This window comes from Pristis pectinata, chromosome 13, assembly GCF_009764475.1.
Source record: "Pristis pectinata isolate sPriPec2 chromosome 13, sPriPec2.1.pri, whole genome shotgun sequence".
NCBI lineage: Eukaryota > Metazoa > Chordata > Chondrichthyes > Rhinopristiformes > Pristidae > Pristis > Pristis pectinata.
The window spans coordinates 12,305,612-12,323,217 of NC_067417.1; the positions used below are offsets into that span (position 1 = coordinate 12,305,612).

Below are 17,606 nucleotides of genomic sequence, written 5' to 3' on the forward strand. Positions count from 1 at the left end.
AGATACTCTACATGAAAGTTGTTGACACAACAATAAAGCTGTCCCCACAGTAAAAGTCCTCTACTTGCCTGTTCATTCACACATTTGTCTCCTCACACACAAAAATATTTTTTTCTTTGACTGTTGACCATAAAAAGTTAACAAGAGACTGATGCCAGGGGCAGAGGCGAGGCCCGTGTTTGCTCCCTTCACTGAGCAAGAACGTGGAGACCTACCAACGGTTCCCATGGCAACGAACGGCGCCGGCCGCGCTTCCGTGGGCCGGCGGTCGCCCCGGCAACGCGTGGCGCCGCCCGCCGACGCCCCCAGGCTCTCCTCCGGGGCGGCCCACGGACGGAAATGATGAGCGGGGAAGGGCGGGGGACCGGCCGGAAGAGCGGGGGATGGCTTAACGGGTGGCGCACAATTCGAGAAGCTTCGACGTGGACGGTGTGCGGGGGCCTTGAAAGAAGAAATTTAAAAGGGAAGGGAGGCCGGCGGGAGGTTAACGTGAGCCCGGGCGGTCGGTCGGTCCGAGTGATAAGGTGAGGTGCGGGACATGTTCCGCCCCATGAGGCAGGGCTTCCGGAGCCCGCCGCCCGTAGGCCCGAGTCCGGGCCCGTTCCCCGGCGTGGGACAGGCCGGAGGGGGCGGCACCTTCCCCTGGGGGCTCCCAGGCAACGCTGGCACCCCTCCTTACGGGGTGCGGCACCGGGCCTTCACCAAATCCCCTCAGCAGCAGCAGCAGCAGCAACAGCAGCCGGGCCCGGGCCTGGCGCCCTTTCACCAGCAGCAGCACCGATACAAGAGCCCGTCCCCCGGCCACCACCACCACCAGCAGCAGCAGAGCTTCACGCCTCGCCACAGTCCCCGGCACCGCGGCCGCTACTCCTCGCCGCCTTATCACCCTCTCTCACCCGGTCAGGCCGCGTCTCAACAACCTTCGCCCGGCTCGGGGCACCGCCGTTACCCGGGCTCGCCCAGGACATCCACGCCCTTCGGAGGAGGCGGAGGAGGAGGCTGCCTTCTGGAGAGGAAGTCGCCGGCGCCCGTGGAGCTGTATTACAAACCGTCCATGCTGCAGGACCCGTGGGCTGACCTGGAACCGGTCTCCGCCTCCGACATCAGCCGGCAGTACAGCAACCCGCAGGCCGCCAGCTCCACGAAAAGAGGCAGGTACTTCAGCTAGCAGCTTCTCCAAGCAACAGCAGAGCCGGGCAGAGAGCAGACTGGATCCTTTCCTCCCACCTGCACTCCGGGTAAGGTAGCAAAACTGACCTCCGCAGTGCTGTCTCACACCCGGTGAACACTTGTCAAGAACTTATCGTGGTTCCCACTGTCGCTGCTTTCCAGAGACACAGCCTTTTATATAAAAAAAATAGTTACTTTTTTTTTGCAGATTGACTTTTTTAATGAGACCTATTTTTTTAAACCACACCGAGTTTTTTTTTTCTTTGCAACACATGGGAGCTCTTTGGATGTTATCTGGGAGAGTGCAACCGCTGCAGAATAGGAAAGTGCCTGCTCCAAGTAACTATTTAAACCGTTCTTTAAAATCACCAGCCAGTGGACAGTGACTAATTGTTTTGCAGGTTTCCTCCACTTCTATGCATTAATGAGCAGGTTAGAAAGTGTGTCATCTAATTTTTTACTGTAAACCACTGAAATGGTCATTTTTAAAACTTTTGTCAACTTTTTTAAATTCAAGGTAAAAGCTTCAATGTTTAATTTTTGTAAATCCATATTTCTAATTGTGTGTATGTAAAACCGAAGAGAAAGAAATGATTTGTGTATGATTTCAGTGAGATGATGTATCTGGGGCATGTGTGCAGTAAAGGTGTGGTGTGTTGGTGTACATCTTGTTTCAGGATTTTTTTTTGTGTTTTTAGTTTTTTCCAGAAATTGTAGATAAGAAATTGAGCAAATTTTCATTTTGAAAACGACTTCACCTCGATGTAAAATAATTTGTCCTGGCTTGCATTTATAACACAGTGAAGATGGGGAAGAATTTTATTACAGTGTCAGGAGAGAGATTTCTTTTGGTGACCAAGCTCTAATTGTGGCTTGTTATTTATCATAAATAAAGTTTGCCTGATTCTTTTTTTAAAGCTTGGAGCATGTAGAAATAATGCTCTTTCATACTTTGATTATGGACAGATGAGCACGTTCTTTAATTCTGTTTGCAAGCAGTTGATGGCCAGGAAGAAAAAGGTGTTATCTTTTCTCTTGATGTACTACCCTTACTGGAAGCCTAGTAAAACCCAGATATCCTTACACGTATAGATCCTGAGGTTTGCTGAATATTTGGCAAGGCCATCATGGTGAACAACAATGATGTGTACATCTGGCAGGTACTAAAGCACTTCTTGATGGAAGTCTTTGAATGGTGACAGTGACTTATCCTTTTCTCCTCTTTCCCCATACCAACTATTGCCCTAGCTTCCAGCTGGGTTTGATTTGCACATAGGGCAACAGTTGAAACTAGGGAACTTGTACTGCTCTAAGCAAACTCCTATTTAACTTTGAAAATAATAGGCTGTTGCACATCCATTAGAGGCTTTATTAGGTTTGGAAAACAATATTATGGTGAAATGTTGTTTGATAGGAGGAAATGTATTCAATATATTTTGTTTCTAAACATTGAAATAATTGACTTTTTTGCCTTATCATACTTTGGCTAATAGATACAGTTATGTTTTGGAAGGGGGGATAAAGTAGAAAGAAATGTATACTTGCTTTAAATACATGCAAAACTTGTCAGGGCCATAACATATGTTGTCTTTTAATTGACAGGTACATCAAATGCGTTTCTTAATATTGTTTAGATTTTAGCTTTGCAAGAACAAAATACTGTACATTTGTGCTTTCTAATATGTTCTTATCCTTGTCAAACAGCACATCCTCTTGTTTAACTCCAGGAATCCTTTAGTAATATTAAAAAAAACTATGTCCATTGCATGTTTCCTGTCTTATCACACTCCAGTCACATTTGAACTGGCCTATTCGAAGAGTATGAAGAAATTTCCTTTGGGTTGCCTTATGGGACCCTGTAGAAGAATATATGTTTACATTTCCTGTTGTGCATCTCCAGTTCCTTTGCTCTTCAAATGAAACAATCAGCCATTTGGAATGTACAGATAAACTACTAGGAACAGAATGGGATGTGTGCAGTCCATTAATTGGTTCTCCAAGTCACACTATAAAAGGCAAATCCAAAGTTTTAGTTTATAACCTGAATAATAGTTAAATTCTGACTAAATCTAATGCTTACTGACAGCAAGTTGACTGTACTTTGTTGCAGTGGTGAGGCATGTGTTAAATGCTTCTGTCTGAATTATCAGTCAGAAGCAATATTGTTCAGATGGTTTATTGTTGATTTCTAAATAGTTTTGTGATCTTTTAAATTACTTCCTACATTTTTTTTGAGATGTTTCAAAATGAGGGTTAGTCTTCAGTAAATTGAAAATGACATTCTGTAAGAACGTAATGGAGTTAGGACACAGTAAGCAAGAGTACTGTAAGTGCTTAAAGTTTGTAAGGTAATAATTTGATGTATAAGTAGAGAATACTATGAAAAGAGAGATTGATCAGTGGTTATGAGAGTGCCCTGGTTGGTATTGTCATCCAGTGTATTCATATGTCTTTCTATCAAAAGGGAAACACTTTCATTTTCTTTTTCGACTTGGAGAAATAGGGCAATAGATGGGATTGTGTTTAATGACTTGCAGCAAAGATTGTGACAGTAATGAACTTTGCATTAGAGGTTGATGCTCATTGCAAACTGGAGATCGAGTAAACAAATTACCACCTTCATTGTACATAAATGGTTAAAAGGAAGATACTTAAAGTATTTAAATTCATTCTTCTGCACACATCATAATCCACCATCAATGAAGATACAAATTGAAATGTACATCAACCTGAGCCAAGTTTGCACCCATTTTACATTTTGGGATGGAAGCGGTTATATGTTTTACAATCCCATGCCTAAAACGCATTAATTGGACACACAATGACCGAATACAAGAACAGGGTGGCTAGATGTGGTTCTGAGTCTGCTTGCATGAAGCTGACTTTTATCTCTTGTTGTTTGGGAGCTATTACCATATGACAGCTTCATAATACATCTAACCAAATTTCTCCCTGCTCAATTCTCCATTGGAAATATGCCTTTTTGCGCAGTTTACACTCATTCTGGATGAGTGTTTGGAGTTAGTGATGACAAGGCTTCATAATTTTTGAAAATACCTTCGGCAAGCACACACTTGAACATTTGAGTTGGTCGTTTTTTTTTTGAAATAGTATTCTGTTTTCAAATGATTATGGCAAAATTCCAAGAAAATATTGCTCGTTGAATAACAAAAGGAAGATCTGGTAAGGATGTTGAATAGGTCATGTTGAAATAATGAATGGATAGTGGTTCAATTTTCTATCCATGTGTATTTAATTCAGACACAAGTTTTTTGAATGTATCTAGAGCTCAGATCATTAAAGAGAACATAAATCGCCTCCATTTAAACTTGCTTCAGATCATTCCTCTATCTCCAAGTGATATTCGTCTTAATTGAATTACTATTTATACTGAAGATCTTTTGTGAAACATTTTGAACACTGTATAATGGTCATTGTTACATCCACAAAAATAACAAGAAACTTAACATTTTATATTAATCACGATATCGGATATTTGAATGTTTTGAATCTGACATACAAATTGTTAAAAAAATTCAAATGTCATATCCCTATGTAGCAATAGATATTGTTGTTCAGTATTTGACTATCAATACAGAGGTCACATTGAAATATGAAATCGTTCATTTCATTTGTCCAAAATTGCAAGCACTCCCTTGGCAGGTTGAAACTGTTTTATTGAATTTCAAGATTTAAATCAGCAGCTCCATCTGAAAATTCATGGACAAGTCTGGGTCAAGTACTCTTTCATGGAGAACTTTGTGGAGTTGATCCTCATTTTGCTTTTTTTGCCACTAATGTACTCCTGTTTTAATGTGTCATTCAGAATATATATTTCTTTGTTCATTCAAACCTGGAACACCCTAATTATTTTTACTTCTGATGTTAGCATTTACTTTGCCATTTGTGTTCATGTTTTGAAACCTTTTTTTAAAACCAACATTGGCTATAGTTAGCACGTACAAACTTCAGCTGTGTTATTTTAACTTCTCACTCTGATTTGTTTTAAAAACATATTTGAATACTGCTTCGATAAGAAATGCTTGAAATTGCTTGCTTGTGGGCTTTGTTTAGAGTTTTTCCTCTTGCTTTTATTGATGTGCCATTTGATGATTGAACTTGTTAATTGCCAGTATTACAGACACCAAAGATAATTAAATGTAACTGAAGACGTCTTTCATAAGGTGAGTACGACTGTATTTTTTTCCTGATACTTAATGAGAAGGCTGTTATCATAGTGGATTACTAATCCAGAGTCATGAATTTGATCTCACAGTGGCAGATCATAAAATTGCATTTAACAGATCTGGTCATTTGTGGTTACATTGAATAATATCTTCAAACCTACAGGATAGCTGTGAAAGTCCATCTTTTCAGGAAGGAGAACTACCTTTTAATCCATATGCAGAGAATAACTTTACATCAAGGGATCACCTAGCCTGCATTGGTGGTTTAGTGAAAGTTTAATGCTGCCAGGGACACTGTTTCCATCATACTGCTACGATGAAGGGGCAACACCTTTCAAGAAATCTAGCTTCAAATTTAAAGACCAAATCCTCTAAAAACAGTATAACCTAGGAAACAGTAGGACAACTTTCAACAGTGAATAATGTCTGAAAAGCATTGTTGACAAACATTTTAACTTGTACTTCCTACCTGGTAATTTCATGTCTATATCACCGTTCATTCAGCCCCACTGATCCATCACAATATTTATTTTCCACAAGAGTCTCCTTCCTACTTTTCCATCTGACCCATTAAGGTACCCACTAATCAGTATTTCCCTCGTGTTCTTCAGGTATCTCTTTTCTCCCACCAATATGTCCATGCTCTTTGCCTCAAGTACCCTGAGGTTCATTCAGCTTTTGGGATAGCACCCATAACCTGTAAATACAACATAGTATAAGTTTTGTGCATTGAAATATTTTCACCAGCTCTGACAAAGTCTGACTTGCAACATTAACTGTTTTTCTTTCCACAGATGCTGTCTGACCTGCTGAGTGTTTCTAGCATTTTCTGTTTTTGTTGAATTTCTAGCATCTGCAGTTTTGTATTTGATATTTCACCAATTGTTTACCATTATGAAAAATATTCATTTGTCTTTGTGACATTGTATGCATACATTTAAAATGCAATGAGGTGATTGGATCTTTTTAAAGGTACCTCTCATGAGATTTAGGTAGAGTTTATGAAGTCATTGCAGATCCTGGGTGCATAATGCTATGTTGAGGATTGCTTTCCCACCACATGTTTGTTGGGGTGGAGCATGGCAGGGGTCAGGTGGCTGACACTGATGCAGATCCTGACCTCCAGTGCCGTCTGTGTGGAGTTTGCCTTCTGTTTCCCCAGTTGTTCTGGTTTCCTCCTACATAACTACTGAGCTGGGCTTTCTGGGGCATGGAGGTTTGTTCCCTGTATTCAGGACTTCATGATCTGGACCTTCAGCAGTCTAAGGTGGTTACCAATCCTTCAGTATTCTGACATGGATGGTGGGGTATATACAGTGGCATGCAAAAGTTTGGGCACCCCTGGTCAAAATTTCTGTTACTGTGAATAGCTAAGCAAGTAAAAGCTGACCTGATTTCCAAAAGGCATAAAGTTAAAGATGACACATTTCTTTAATATTTTAAGCAAGATTACTTTTTTATTTCCATCTTTTACAGTCTCAAAATAACAAAAAAGGAAAAGGGCCCGAAGCAAAAGTTTGGGCACCTTTAGTAACACCCCCTTTGGCAAGTATCACAGCTTGTAAACGCTTTCTGTAGCCAGCTAAGAGTCTTTCAATTCTTGTTTGGGGGATTTTCGCCCATTCTTCCTTGCAAAAGGCTTCTAGTTCTGTGAGATTCTTGGGCTGTCTTGCATGCACTGCTCTTTTGAGGTCCATCCACAGATTTTCGATGATGTTTAGGTCAGACGACTGTGAGGGCCATGGCAAAACCTGCAGCTTGTGCCTCTTGAGGTAGTCCATTGTGGATTTTGAGGTGTGTTTAGGACAGTTGTCCTGTTGTAGAAGCCATCCTCTTTTCACCTTCAGCTTTTTTACAGACGGTGTGATGTTTGCTTCCAGAATTTGCTGGTATTTAATTGAATCTATTCTTCCCCCTACCAGTGAAATGTTCCCCGTGCCACTGGCTGCAACACAAGCCCAAAGCATGATCGATCCACCCCTGTGCTTAACAGTTGGAGAGGTGTTCTTTTCATGAAATTCTGCACCCTTTTTTCTCCAAACATACCTTTGCTCATTGCAGCCAAAAAGTTCTATTTTAACTTCATCAGTGCACAGGACTTGTTTCCAAAATCCATCAGGCTTGTTTAGATGTTCCTTTGCAAACTTCTGACGCTGAATTTTGTGGTGAGGAGGCAGGAAAGGTTTTCTTCTGATGACTCTTCCATGAAGGTCATATTTGTGCAGGTGTCGCTGCACAGTAGAACAGTGCACCACCACTCCAGAGTCTGCTAAATCTTCCTGAAGGTCTTTTGCAGTCAAACGGGGGTTTTGATTTGCCTTTCTGGCAATCCTACGAGCAGTTCTCTCGGAAAGTTTTCTTGGTCTTCCAGACCTCAACTTGACCTCCACCGTTCCTGTTAACTGTCATTTCTTAATTACATTACGAACTGAGGAAATGTCTACCTGAAAACGCTTTGTTATCTTCTTATAGCCTTCTCCTGCTTTGTGGGCATCATTTGTTTTAATTTTCAGAGTGCTAGGCAGCTGCTTAGAGAAGCCCATGGCTGCTGATTGTTGGGACAAGGTTTGAGGAGTCAGGGTATTCATAAAGCTTTGAAATTTGCATCACCTGGCCTTTCCTAACGATGACTGTGAACAAGCCATAGCCCTAACAAGTTAATGAAGGTCTGAGACCTTGATAAAAGTTATGAGAGCTCAAATCTCTTGGTGTGCCCAAACTTTTGCATGGTGCTCATTTCCTTTTTGCACTCTAAAATTGTATAAAACAAAAATAATACACTAATCTTGCTTAAAATGTTGAAAAGCATGTTTCATCTTTAACTTCATGACTTTTGGAGATCAGTTCATCTTCTACTCACTCAACTATTCACAGTAACAGAAATTTTGACCGGGGTGCCCAAACTTTTGCATGCCACTGTAAAGCTCTTACAGCAAACATTTTTCATTGACTTACTGGCATGGGTTGTACTCTTTCCTTAGTAATTCCCTTAATGACTGGGCTTGCATCCAAGAAGTGTTCAAGTTTAGTGTCCAGTTTTTGGTCATGTGATATGAATAGCATGCAGTAGGTACGAAGTGTGTCACTAATGAGTTTAATTCATTGCCAAAGTATTACAAGTTTTGTCAGGGTAGCTAGATTTGTTCCTCTTCAGCCACAGCCACCATTATTATTTGGTTCCCTAAAGTTGCTTCAAGAAACCTTGATTTTTATTGTCATCACTTCCTATAGCACCTTTACCAGAAACCCATATACCTATGATCACCATGCTAATCCCATCCCATTCTTTCCCAAGCTTCCTTTTGCTTTTATTTCAGTTGTCAGCATTTTGACTTGATTGGTAGCTGTAACCTTACTTCATTCTGGTGCTTTGTTTTTGCATATCAACATATTAGTTGCAACGAAGTCTTTGTAATAACTTGCGATAGTAAACTGCAATTATTTTTAAATCTGGTGCTTTATGCAGCCCTTATGAAGAAGTAATGATTGAAGTGGTGAAAAGCATTTGATCTATTTGTCATGTCCAAGAGGAGGTAATTTTTATCCTGAGCATACAATGAGATGTGTATTTTGATATTTCTGTGATGGAAGCTCTAATAGAGGTGAATGGCAAGTCACAGAAGTGTCCAAAGGAATTTCTTGTGGTTTAGTATAGTCTTGTTTTCCACAAACAAAAACATTCTAAGCTACATCCTCTTCCATGGGAATTAACTCGTTTCTATTGCACAGCTGAGACTGGGAACTTTTTCTAGGGAATCATTGAAGTATGTACCTTTCATTTGAAAAGATAAGCAGAGAGTAAGAAGCTGTAACAAATGTCACAATGAATCATCTTTGATCCTATCTTTCATTCCTCATCCACCCACAGAAACAATTGTTCATGGGGGTTTTTATTCTAAACCTGGTGCAAAGTTCCTGCATGAAGCCGTCTTGGGTTTATTATAATCGTGCCCCTGCCCGCTTCATCCTTTGCAAAGTCTCAAGCTTCCAGCACATACCTGTACCTTATGTAGGTGGATAAAAGTGATTTTGCCTGGGAGAATTGAGCCTTTCAATTCACTGCCTTTCTGTTGACATTTGTACATTTTCATAAGCATTTGGAGCCGAATGACACACATCAAAATTTGTTTTTTCAAAACAAACAAAAGATACCAGGCATTATTAATTACCTCAAATTGTATCAGAAACTGGATTGAAATTGTCAGGTAGCTACATTGGCATTAATTCCAAGAGAAGACATTAATTCTATTTATCTGTGCTGATTCAAACCAAACCCCAAAGGGTGAAAGGCACATGAATCTTTTTGTGGCATTTAGTTTGCTTATATGTTTCTGAAGAGTACTGAAAATGTCAGTGCTAGAAGATGAAATACGGCTTCATTAATCATCTTATGCCAGTTTTAAATTCAACAAATTAATTGTGTATGTCCGGTGCTCAGTGAGCTGTTCCGTTTGCTATTCTTCATTCACATATGAACAAGGACAGAAAATATCTTGCGGTCCACTCAGCCCTTCCTACATCGTTGTGATGGCTTGGGTATCTCTATGTTTACATTTCACTCAACCTGAAAATCAAATTCATTTCTAGGAGTAATCAACAGAACAGGAATAATAAAATACTGTTGTTACACTTGAATCTCTTCCTCCTGTATGTTAAATTTATATTGGTACATTTTCAAGATCTGTTCTTAATTAAAGATCACATAAAATGGTGTACTCATCATCATCTTGGCAAAGTGGCCCTAAGATACAAACCATGAATATTCTCTCAGTAATATGATCACTTTGGGATTACTGGAGGTTAAAGTCGAACATTTTTGCATATCAGAAAATCTGATGCAAGATTCATTAAAAATTCACTTATTTGCTATAAATGTCATAGTACTGGTTATTGTTCATACCAAAATCTGTAACTGTAATCTTTTAATACATTATTAAACTCTTGCATCTACACAAGTACAATGTGGTAAATGTAGAAATTAAATATGCTCTGTTATTTGAAGCTAATTGGAAACATCTTGCACTATTTGAATTTAATGATAAAAGCATTAAGTTAATATGACATGACCAAAAAGTCACACCATACCATGCTGCTGAGTTTCTTTTGAGAACAATTCGAGATTGTTCTATGTGCCTACCACTTTAAGACATCATTAACTAATGTGAGGATCTCACTGTGTGTGTGTGTGTATATACATATATATAGTATTCACCATGTTGATGTTTCGTGTTTAGGTTCCAAGGTGAATGTTTGTCTGACCAGATAATTGAAGGTAGCTTGTTCTGTACAGTAGTGTTCTGTTCCATGCTAAGTAACTGGATAAGCCAAGATGTTTTTTTAAAAATGTAACATAGAGAATGATCCATACATCACACAGGCCATTATCAAGCTGAGCCAGAAGGATAACCCGAACTGATTGCACCGTGCAGTATATCATGGAACTAATGTGGTACTACGTGATACTAGAATGTTTTTATTGTGTCAATGTGTACACCATGAGATGGGTCCAGGTTCATATTTGCTGCTCCTGTTCAGTGACATTTGCTTTTTGATTGTTTATCGATAGGAACAAATCATTTTGGTGCATATGGCCAAGAAGTTTAAAAACAGAACAAACAGTTCATTACGTAATTGATTTGTCCTCTTCCCCTCTTCCCTCCGCCCCCCCCCCAACCCCCGGTCAAAAAGAATTCTGTTGAATTGGCTCTTTTAAAAGTACTGCTGCACCTGGTGTGGATGACTTTTCTGGGCAGCCCATTTCAAAAGTTCAGCACTTTCTACACTTTCTGTTGGACCTGGTTTTTTGTTCTCCTGAAATTTATCCCATGTTTAGTTTTGCTTGCTGGAAGTAATTGGTAGAATAATACAGCACACAAAGGACATTAGCCTATTGAATCTGTCTCAAATGGTTGAGGAAAGCCAGAAAGAAAATGGTCATTGGTGTTGGCTGTTAGTAATAGAACTCAGAATCCAGTCCATGGCTTTAATATTTGATAGGGTATTATGAGGTGATGAAGATACTGCTTGTTGAATGTTACTGACATTATCTAGAAAACCATTAAAGGTGAAGTGTTGTGACACCATATGAATTGGTCTTTAATCTCTCAAATGAAGTTGGTCTTTATACCAAGTACTGTCAGTTAAATGCTGTGAACAGATTTTCTCGAGTTAATGTTCGTACTGTGAAGATAATGAACCAGTATTGTTATTTATCTACCTTAATATTGTTAAAATAAAAACTAATTTGAGGGCTTCTTGGTAATCAATATATAGAATTGAAATTAAGTATAGATGTGATTTACAAAATTCTCCTGACATGGGAAATAGCTTGTGAATCAGGGTGAAGAAAACAGTATTGGGATGAAAATCTTTGATTCAGTTAATGTTCTTAAATTGTTGTTTCCATAGACTTGAAAACTCCAATCTATTTGTACTTTACAAACTCCTGAATTTGGCCTCTCAATGGATTTTTGGCTTTGCTACATTATTCATATCAGAGGGTTTACTTAAAGGGGGATGAGTTATCTCAGAATGTGACCATAAGGCAGGAGCAGAATTAGGCTATTCACCCCATCAAGTCTGCTCCACCATTTGATTCTGGCTGATTTATTTTTCTTAAGCCCATTCTCCTGCCTTCTCCCCATAACCTTCACCCTTACTAACCAAGAACCTATTAACCTCGGGTTTAAATATACCCAATGAATTGGCCTCCACTTCTGTCTGTGGCATTGAATTCTACAGATTCGCCACCCCCTGGCTAAAGAAATTCCTCACCTCTGTTCTAAAGGGACATCCTTCTATTCTGAGGCTGGTCCTAGACTCTCCCAGTACTAGAAATATCCTCTCCTCGTCCACTCTATCCAGGCCTTTCAGTATTCCGAATGTTTCAATGATATCCCACCTACCCACCTGCTGCACCACCACCACCACCACCCCCCCCCCCCCCCACAATTCTTCTAAACTCCAGGGAGTACAGGCCCAGGGCCATCAAACACTCCTTGTATGTTAACCCTTTCATTCCTGGGATCATTCTTGTAAACCACCTGGACCCCCTCCAATGCCAGTACATCCTTCCTTAGATATGGGACCTAAAACTACTCTCAATGCTCCAAATGTGGTCTGACCAACGCCTTATAAAGCCTCAGCAGTACATCCTTGCTTTTATATTCTAGTCCTCCCAAAATGAATGCTAACATTGCATTTGCCTTACTTACTATCAACTCAGCCGGCAAATTAACCGTTAAGAAATCCTGCACTAGGACTCCCAAATCCCTTTGCACCTCTGATTTCTGAATTCGCTCCCCATTTAGAAAATATTCTACGCCTTTATTCCTTCTACCAAAGTGCATGACCGTACACTTCCCTACACGGTATTCCATCTGCTGCCACTTTGCTCATTCTCCCAACCTATCCAAGTCCTTATGCAGACTCTCTGCTTCCTCAACACTATCTTCCCCTCCATCTATCTTTGTATCATCCACAAACTTGGCACAAAGCCGTCAATTCCATCATCCAGAGCATTAACGTATAAAGTGAAAAGTAGCGGACCCAACACGGACCCCGTGGAACACCACTAGTCACCGGCAGCTAACCAGAAAAGACCCCTTTTATTCCTGCTCTTTTGCCTTCTGCCAGTCAGCCAATCTTCTATTCATGTTAGTACCTTTCCTGTAATAATATGGGCTCCTATCTTGCTTAGCCTCGTACGCGGCACCTTGTCAAAGGCCTTCTAAAAATCCAAGTAAACAACATCCGCTGACTCTCCTTTGTCTATCCTGCCAGTTACTTCCTCGAAGAATTCCAACTTATTTTGTCACACAAGATCTCCTGTTGAAACCATGCTGATTTCAGCCTATTTTGTATGCTTCCAAATACCTTGAAACCTCATCCTTAATAATGGACTCTAACATCTTACCAACCACTGAAGTTGGGCTAATTGGCCTATAATTTCCTGTCTTTTGCCTCCCTCCCTTCTTATAGATTGGAGTGACATTTGCAATTTTCCAGTCCTCTGGAACCATTTCTGACTCCACTGATTCTTGAAAGATCACTAATGCCTCCACAATCTCTTTAGCTAACTCTTTCAGAACCCTGGGGTGTAGTTCATCTGGTCCAGGTGACTTATCCACCTTCAGACCTTTCAGCTTCCCAAGCACCACCTCCTTGGTCATAGGAACTACACTCACTTCTGCCCACTGACTCTCTTGAATTTCTGGCATGTTGCTGGTGTCTCCCACAGTGAATACTGATGCAAAATAGCGATTCAGTTTGTCTGCCATTTCTTTGTTCCCCATTACTTCCTTTCCAGCAGTCCAATGTCCACTCTTGCCTCTCTTATGTATCTGAAAAAGCTTTTGGTATCCTCTTTTATATCATTGGCTAGCTTACCTTCATATTTCATCTTTTCTCCCCTAATTGCTTTTTTGGTTGCCTTCTGTTGGTTTTTAAAAGCTTCCCAATCCTATAGCTTCCCACTAATTTTTGCAATATTTGTATGCCCTCTCCTTTGCTTTTATGCTGTCTTTGACTTCTCTTGTCAGCCAAGGTTGCCTCATTCTCCCTTTAGAATGCTGCTGCTGCTTTGGGATGAACTGACCCTGCGTCTTATGAATTTTTCCCAGAAACTCCTGCCATTGCTGCACTACTGTCATCCCTGCTGGGGTCACCTTCCAATCAGCTTTGGCCAGCTCCTCTCTTGTTTTGATGAGTTATATTGTTTATGATGGATTTACCAGCTTTGAGGGATGTTTGTTCTTGTGCACAACATCAACCTTTTGGACAATACAAGACACAGTGCATATTTGAGAACTGATTACACCTTTTAATACAATTTGGAGGGAGAATCTGGCTAAATGGACAATGTACATCATGCAGCTGCTTTAACAAGCAGCAAGAATTTTTCATTCAAAGTGCAGCCAAACTTTCATAAGAACATGGGGGTGGGTGTGGTTCTGCCTAGAGATTGATCTTAATCAGAATTGTAGGGCAGTTTGTGTCTGGAACCATCAGAGTGAGAGACAAAGGGTTTGTTTCTACAGTTAATGCCAGTTGATACAGAGACACCTGAGAAAGTTTAGTGTGTAATAGGAAAGAAAAACAAATAAAACTGCAGGTGCTGGAATCCGAAACAAAAGCAGAAATACTGGAAGAACTCAACCAGTCAAGACACATCTGTGCAAAGAGAAACCAGTCAATATATAGGGTCAGTGACTCTTCCTTAGAACAAGCCTGTCAAAGGCATGGATTTGATATAGAGGAAGAATTAGGAACTGGTGTAGTTGGATATATACCTCCATTCCACTGATTAATATTGCTCTGGGTGGAAGATGACTTGGTTCCACTCTAGTTTTGTGGGTTGTGAAGTTGCTGATGAGGACAATGTGGCACCTATAGACTGCCACAGATGGGGCAGGAAGTCCTTGATGGGATGGATATTTTGGAGGTGATGCATTCCTTCTGCTGCTTACGTAGGACTAGTATATATTCCTGATGAATGGACTCAGTTCTTAAAGCCATCCTGAATCCTGCTCCATTTTGACTGGTTATGGAGTAGGGATTTGCACAAGTTGGTGGGAATATTACATTTATTCAAGGAAGCTTTGTGAAAATCCTTTCCTCATGCATCTGGCAATATCTTGCTTTGAAGTTGGGAATATACTTATCAAGAACAACTAATTTTATTTTTTGTTTCCAAGGCACTACATTTTTTTTTAGAAAGGTTCTGTAAACCAAAAAGTTGGAACACCTCATGACAGCGGATGTGAAATGGCAGTGTTTAGTACACAAGAGGTCTTGGGAAGTAAAAGTACTCTCTAGTACGTGGAAGGCATGAGTTTGGTATATAAGAGTAATCGGTGGTAATTTGCTTGAATGTCTGGAATTGGTATATATAAACTGCCTATGGCAGGAGAAGGCAATGAATGCTTGGAGTAAAGCAGCATCTGTAGAGGCAAAGAGAGAATCGGTTTTTGGGTTGAGACCCAAATCAAGATTCTTGCATTTGTAGTCTCTTGTGTCTCTAACGGATGCTTGGTTTGGGATCATCCTGGAAATATTCAGTAGCATGAGGCCCAAGGTATCAAATGCTTACTGAACAAATCTATCCTTCTGTGGCCATTTTGTTGCATGCTCCACCAGAGTGGAGGAAGGTAATCAAGAGTGGGCAGGAGGTTGGGAGTGATGATAGGGGGTTCAGGGAAAGGATCAGCTACCCGGCTATTGTGGGCAGGTAGTGGCAGTAGGGTTGGTAGTAGTGAATGATTGACTTTGTTAAAAAAGTATGAAGGGTAGTCGGGAGGGATTCGATTGCTAATTCGGGGTTGAAGTTTACTGACCAGGGAGTGTAATATTTGGTTGAGGAGGTTGGGTGGTGTGATTGCTGGTCAGCTGATAATTAAGTGATGGCGGTCAGGTGAACATAGTGAGTTTGGAAGGGAGGAGGGCAGTCAGCACCAGGAAGCCCCAAAGGAGATTGGATTCTGCATGTGGCCATGTGTACTCCATTGAAAATTATTGTTTGCATGTCGTTGGATGTCACTGCATACATGTGGAGACATTGTCCTTTTGCAGGTCAGGCACAGAGAGGAAAATCATGGAATTCATGCACCTTGCCTAACACAATTTTCAGTTCTGTTTCCATTCCCATGAACACAATGGTACCCAAAAGCCTGGCACTGCCCTGTCCAATTTCTAGGTTATCCCTTCATTAGGTTGCCCTAATGTAATCAGCTTTTGGATCCAATTTGATTAAAAACATGCAAAGCCAAACCTTTGCCATGTGTTAATGGGAGAAAAAAAATTGGCATTAAGCATCAAAACTGTTGTGAACAGTACAATAATTCTGATAAAGGGTCTTTGTCCTGGAACGTTAACAGTCATTGATCTCCCTCAACATATTTTCTTCAATGGAGATACAAAAGACTGCAGATGCCGGAATCTTTAGCAACAATCTGCTGGAGGAACTCAGCGAGTTGAGCAGCATCTGGGGGATTGGAGGAGGAATTGTCAACAGGAAATGTTGACAGTTCCTACCCCCCCCCCCCCATGCTGCTTGCCAGAGGCAGTGGTTGGATAGGAAAGGTTTAGAGGGAAATGGGCCAAACGGGACTAGCTTAGATGGGCACCTTGGTTGGCATAGACCAGTTGGGCTGAAGGGCCTGTTTCTGTGCTGCATAACTCTATGATCTTATGCTGCTCGACCCTCTGAGTTCCTGTAACAGATTGCTCTATTTTGTTCAGTTCCTGCCAAGGAACCTCTTAAAGAGGAGCATGAACAGTACCAAAAATTTAAATGCATGCAATATAAAATGTAATTAATTAGATATAAGATGTGGACAGGAAGAAAGGAAAATAAGCAGATGCTGCCTGACCTGAGTTTTTCCAGGTCAAACTGCATCTGCATAAAGCATACTTATCTGAAATAAAAGCATCAAACACTCTGCTTTTATTTCAGATCTCCAGCATCTGCAGTTTTTTTTTGGGGGGGTGGTAGTTAATTTTCATGTACAAAAGAGTTTGGTGGTGAAGGTGAAAAGAACACTTCTGGCAGTGTTCCAGTAGAGATTGCTTGCAGAACCTGCATGAGTTGCTGTTGCAATTTCCAACTGAAACTCTTAATGTTATTGCTTAATTCACCGCACTATTCTTGGGATACAGGACTAACTCTAACTCGCATGGTATTCGTTTTTTTTTAATAACTTAAGTAAAATATTAACTTCTGAAAATAGAGATGTGGGGTTTATTTACCTTCCTACCACATCTGATATCTAATAATAGTATTTTATAGTGTATGTATTTAAAGTTTTTTTAGTACAGTTTGTCACTTTGAATTCTTTGTATTATAGTCGTGCATCTCTCTTGGAGGTTCCTTGGCAGGAACTGAACAAAATATGTTCAGGGAAATCGATTACACAAGGTTCACTGAAACGATGGTTGCACTGTTGTGCCAATTGGGCACAAGTTCAGGTCTCCATGGAAGTTCCAGATATCAGGATGCCTGCCGACTCCATCCATCACTTTTTCGTCCAGCTGCATGTGAACGAACAGGGACGCTCTTAGTAATACAAAATAGAATGTGCTACTTCTCTGACTGATTCCAGGTATTTTCCAGCAGGGTCCTCTACGCCTCTTTAATGGCATCACCAAGTGATACACTCAGAATCCCAGGGAGCTCGTATTGTAATCGAGTCGAGTTTATTGTCATGTGCACAAGTAGTGTGAGGTACAGTACGATGAAAAACTTGCAGTAGT

At 40.6% G+C, this 17,606-nt stretch overlaps 1 protein-coding gene across 1 annotated transcript; it reads left to right on the forward strand.

Annotated features, from left to right (window-relative positions):
• The first annotated feature begins 382 nt into the window (after positions 1-382).
• mplkip (M-phase specific PLK1 interacting protein) lies at positions 383-2,932 on the forward strand. Its single transcript, XM_052028218.1, has one exon. It carries the CDS (start codon positions 539-541, stop codon positions 1,166-1,168), a length of 630 nt encoding a protein of 209 aa, XP_051884178.1. The 5' UTR covers positions 383-538; the 3' UTR covers positions 1,169-2,932.
• Positions 2,933-17,606: the final 14,674 nt, after the last annotated feature.

Coding starts and splice junctions, on each gene's coding strand:
- mplkip (XM_052028218.1), top strand. CDS start 539: ATGTTCCGCCCCATGAGGCAGGGCTTCCGGAGCCCGCCGCCCGTAGGC.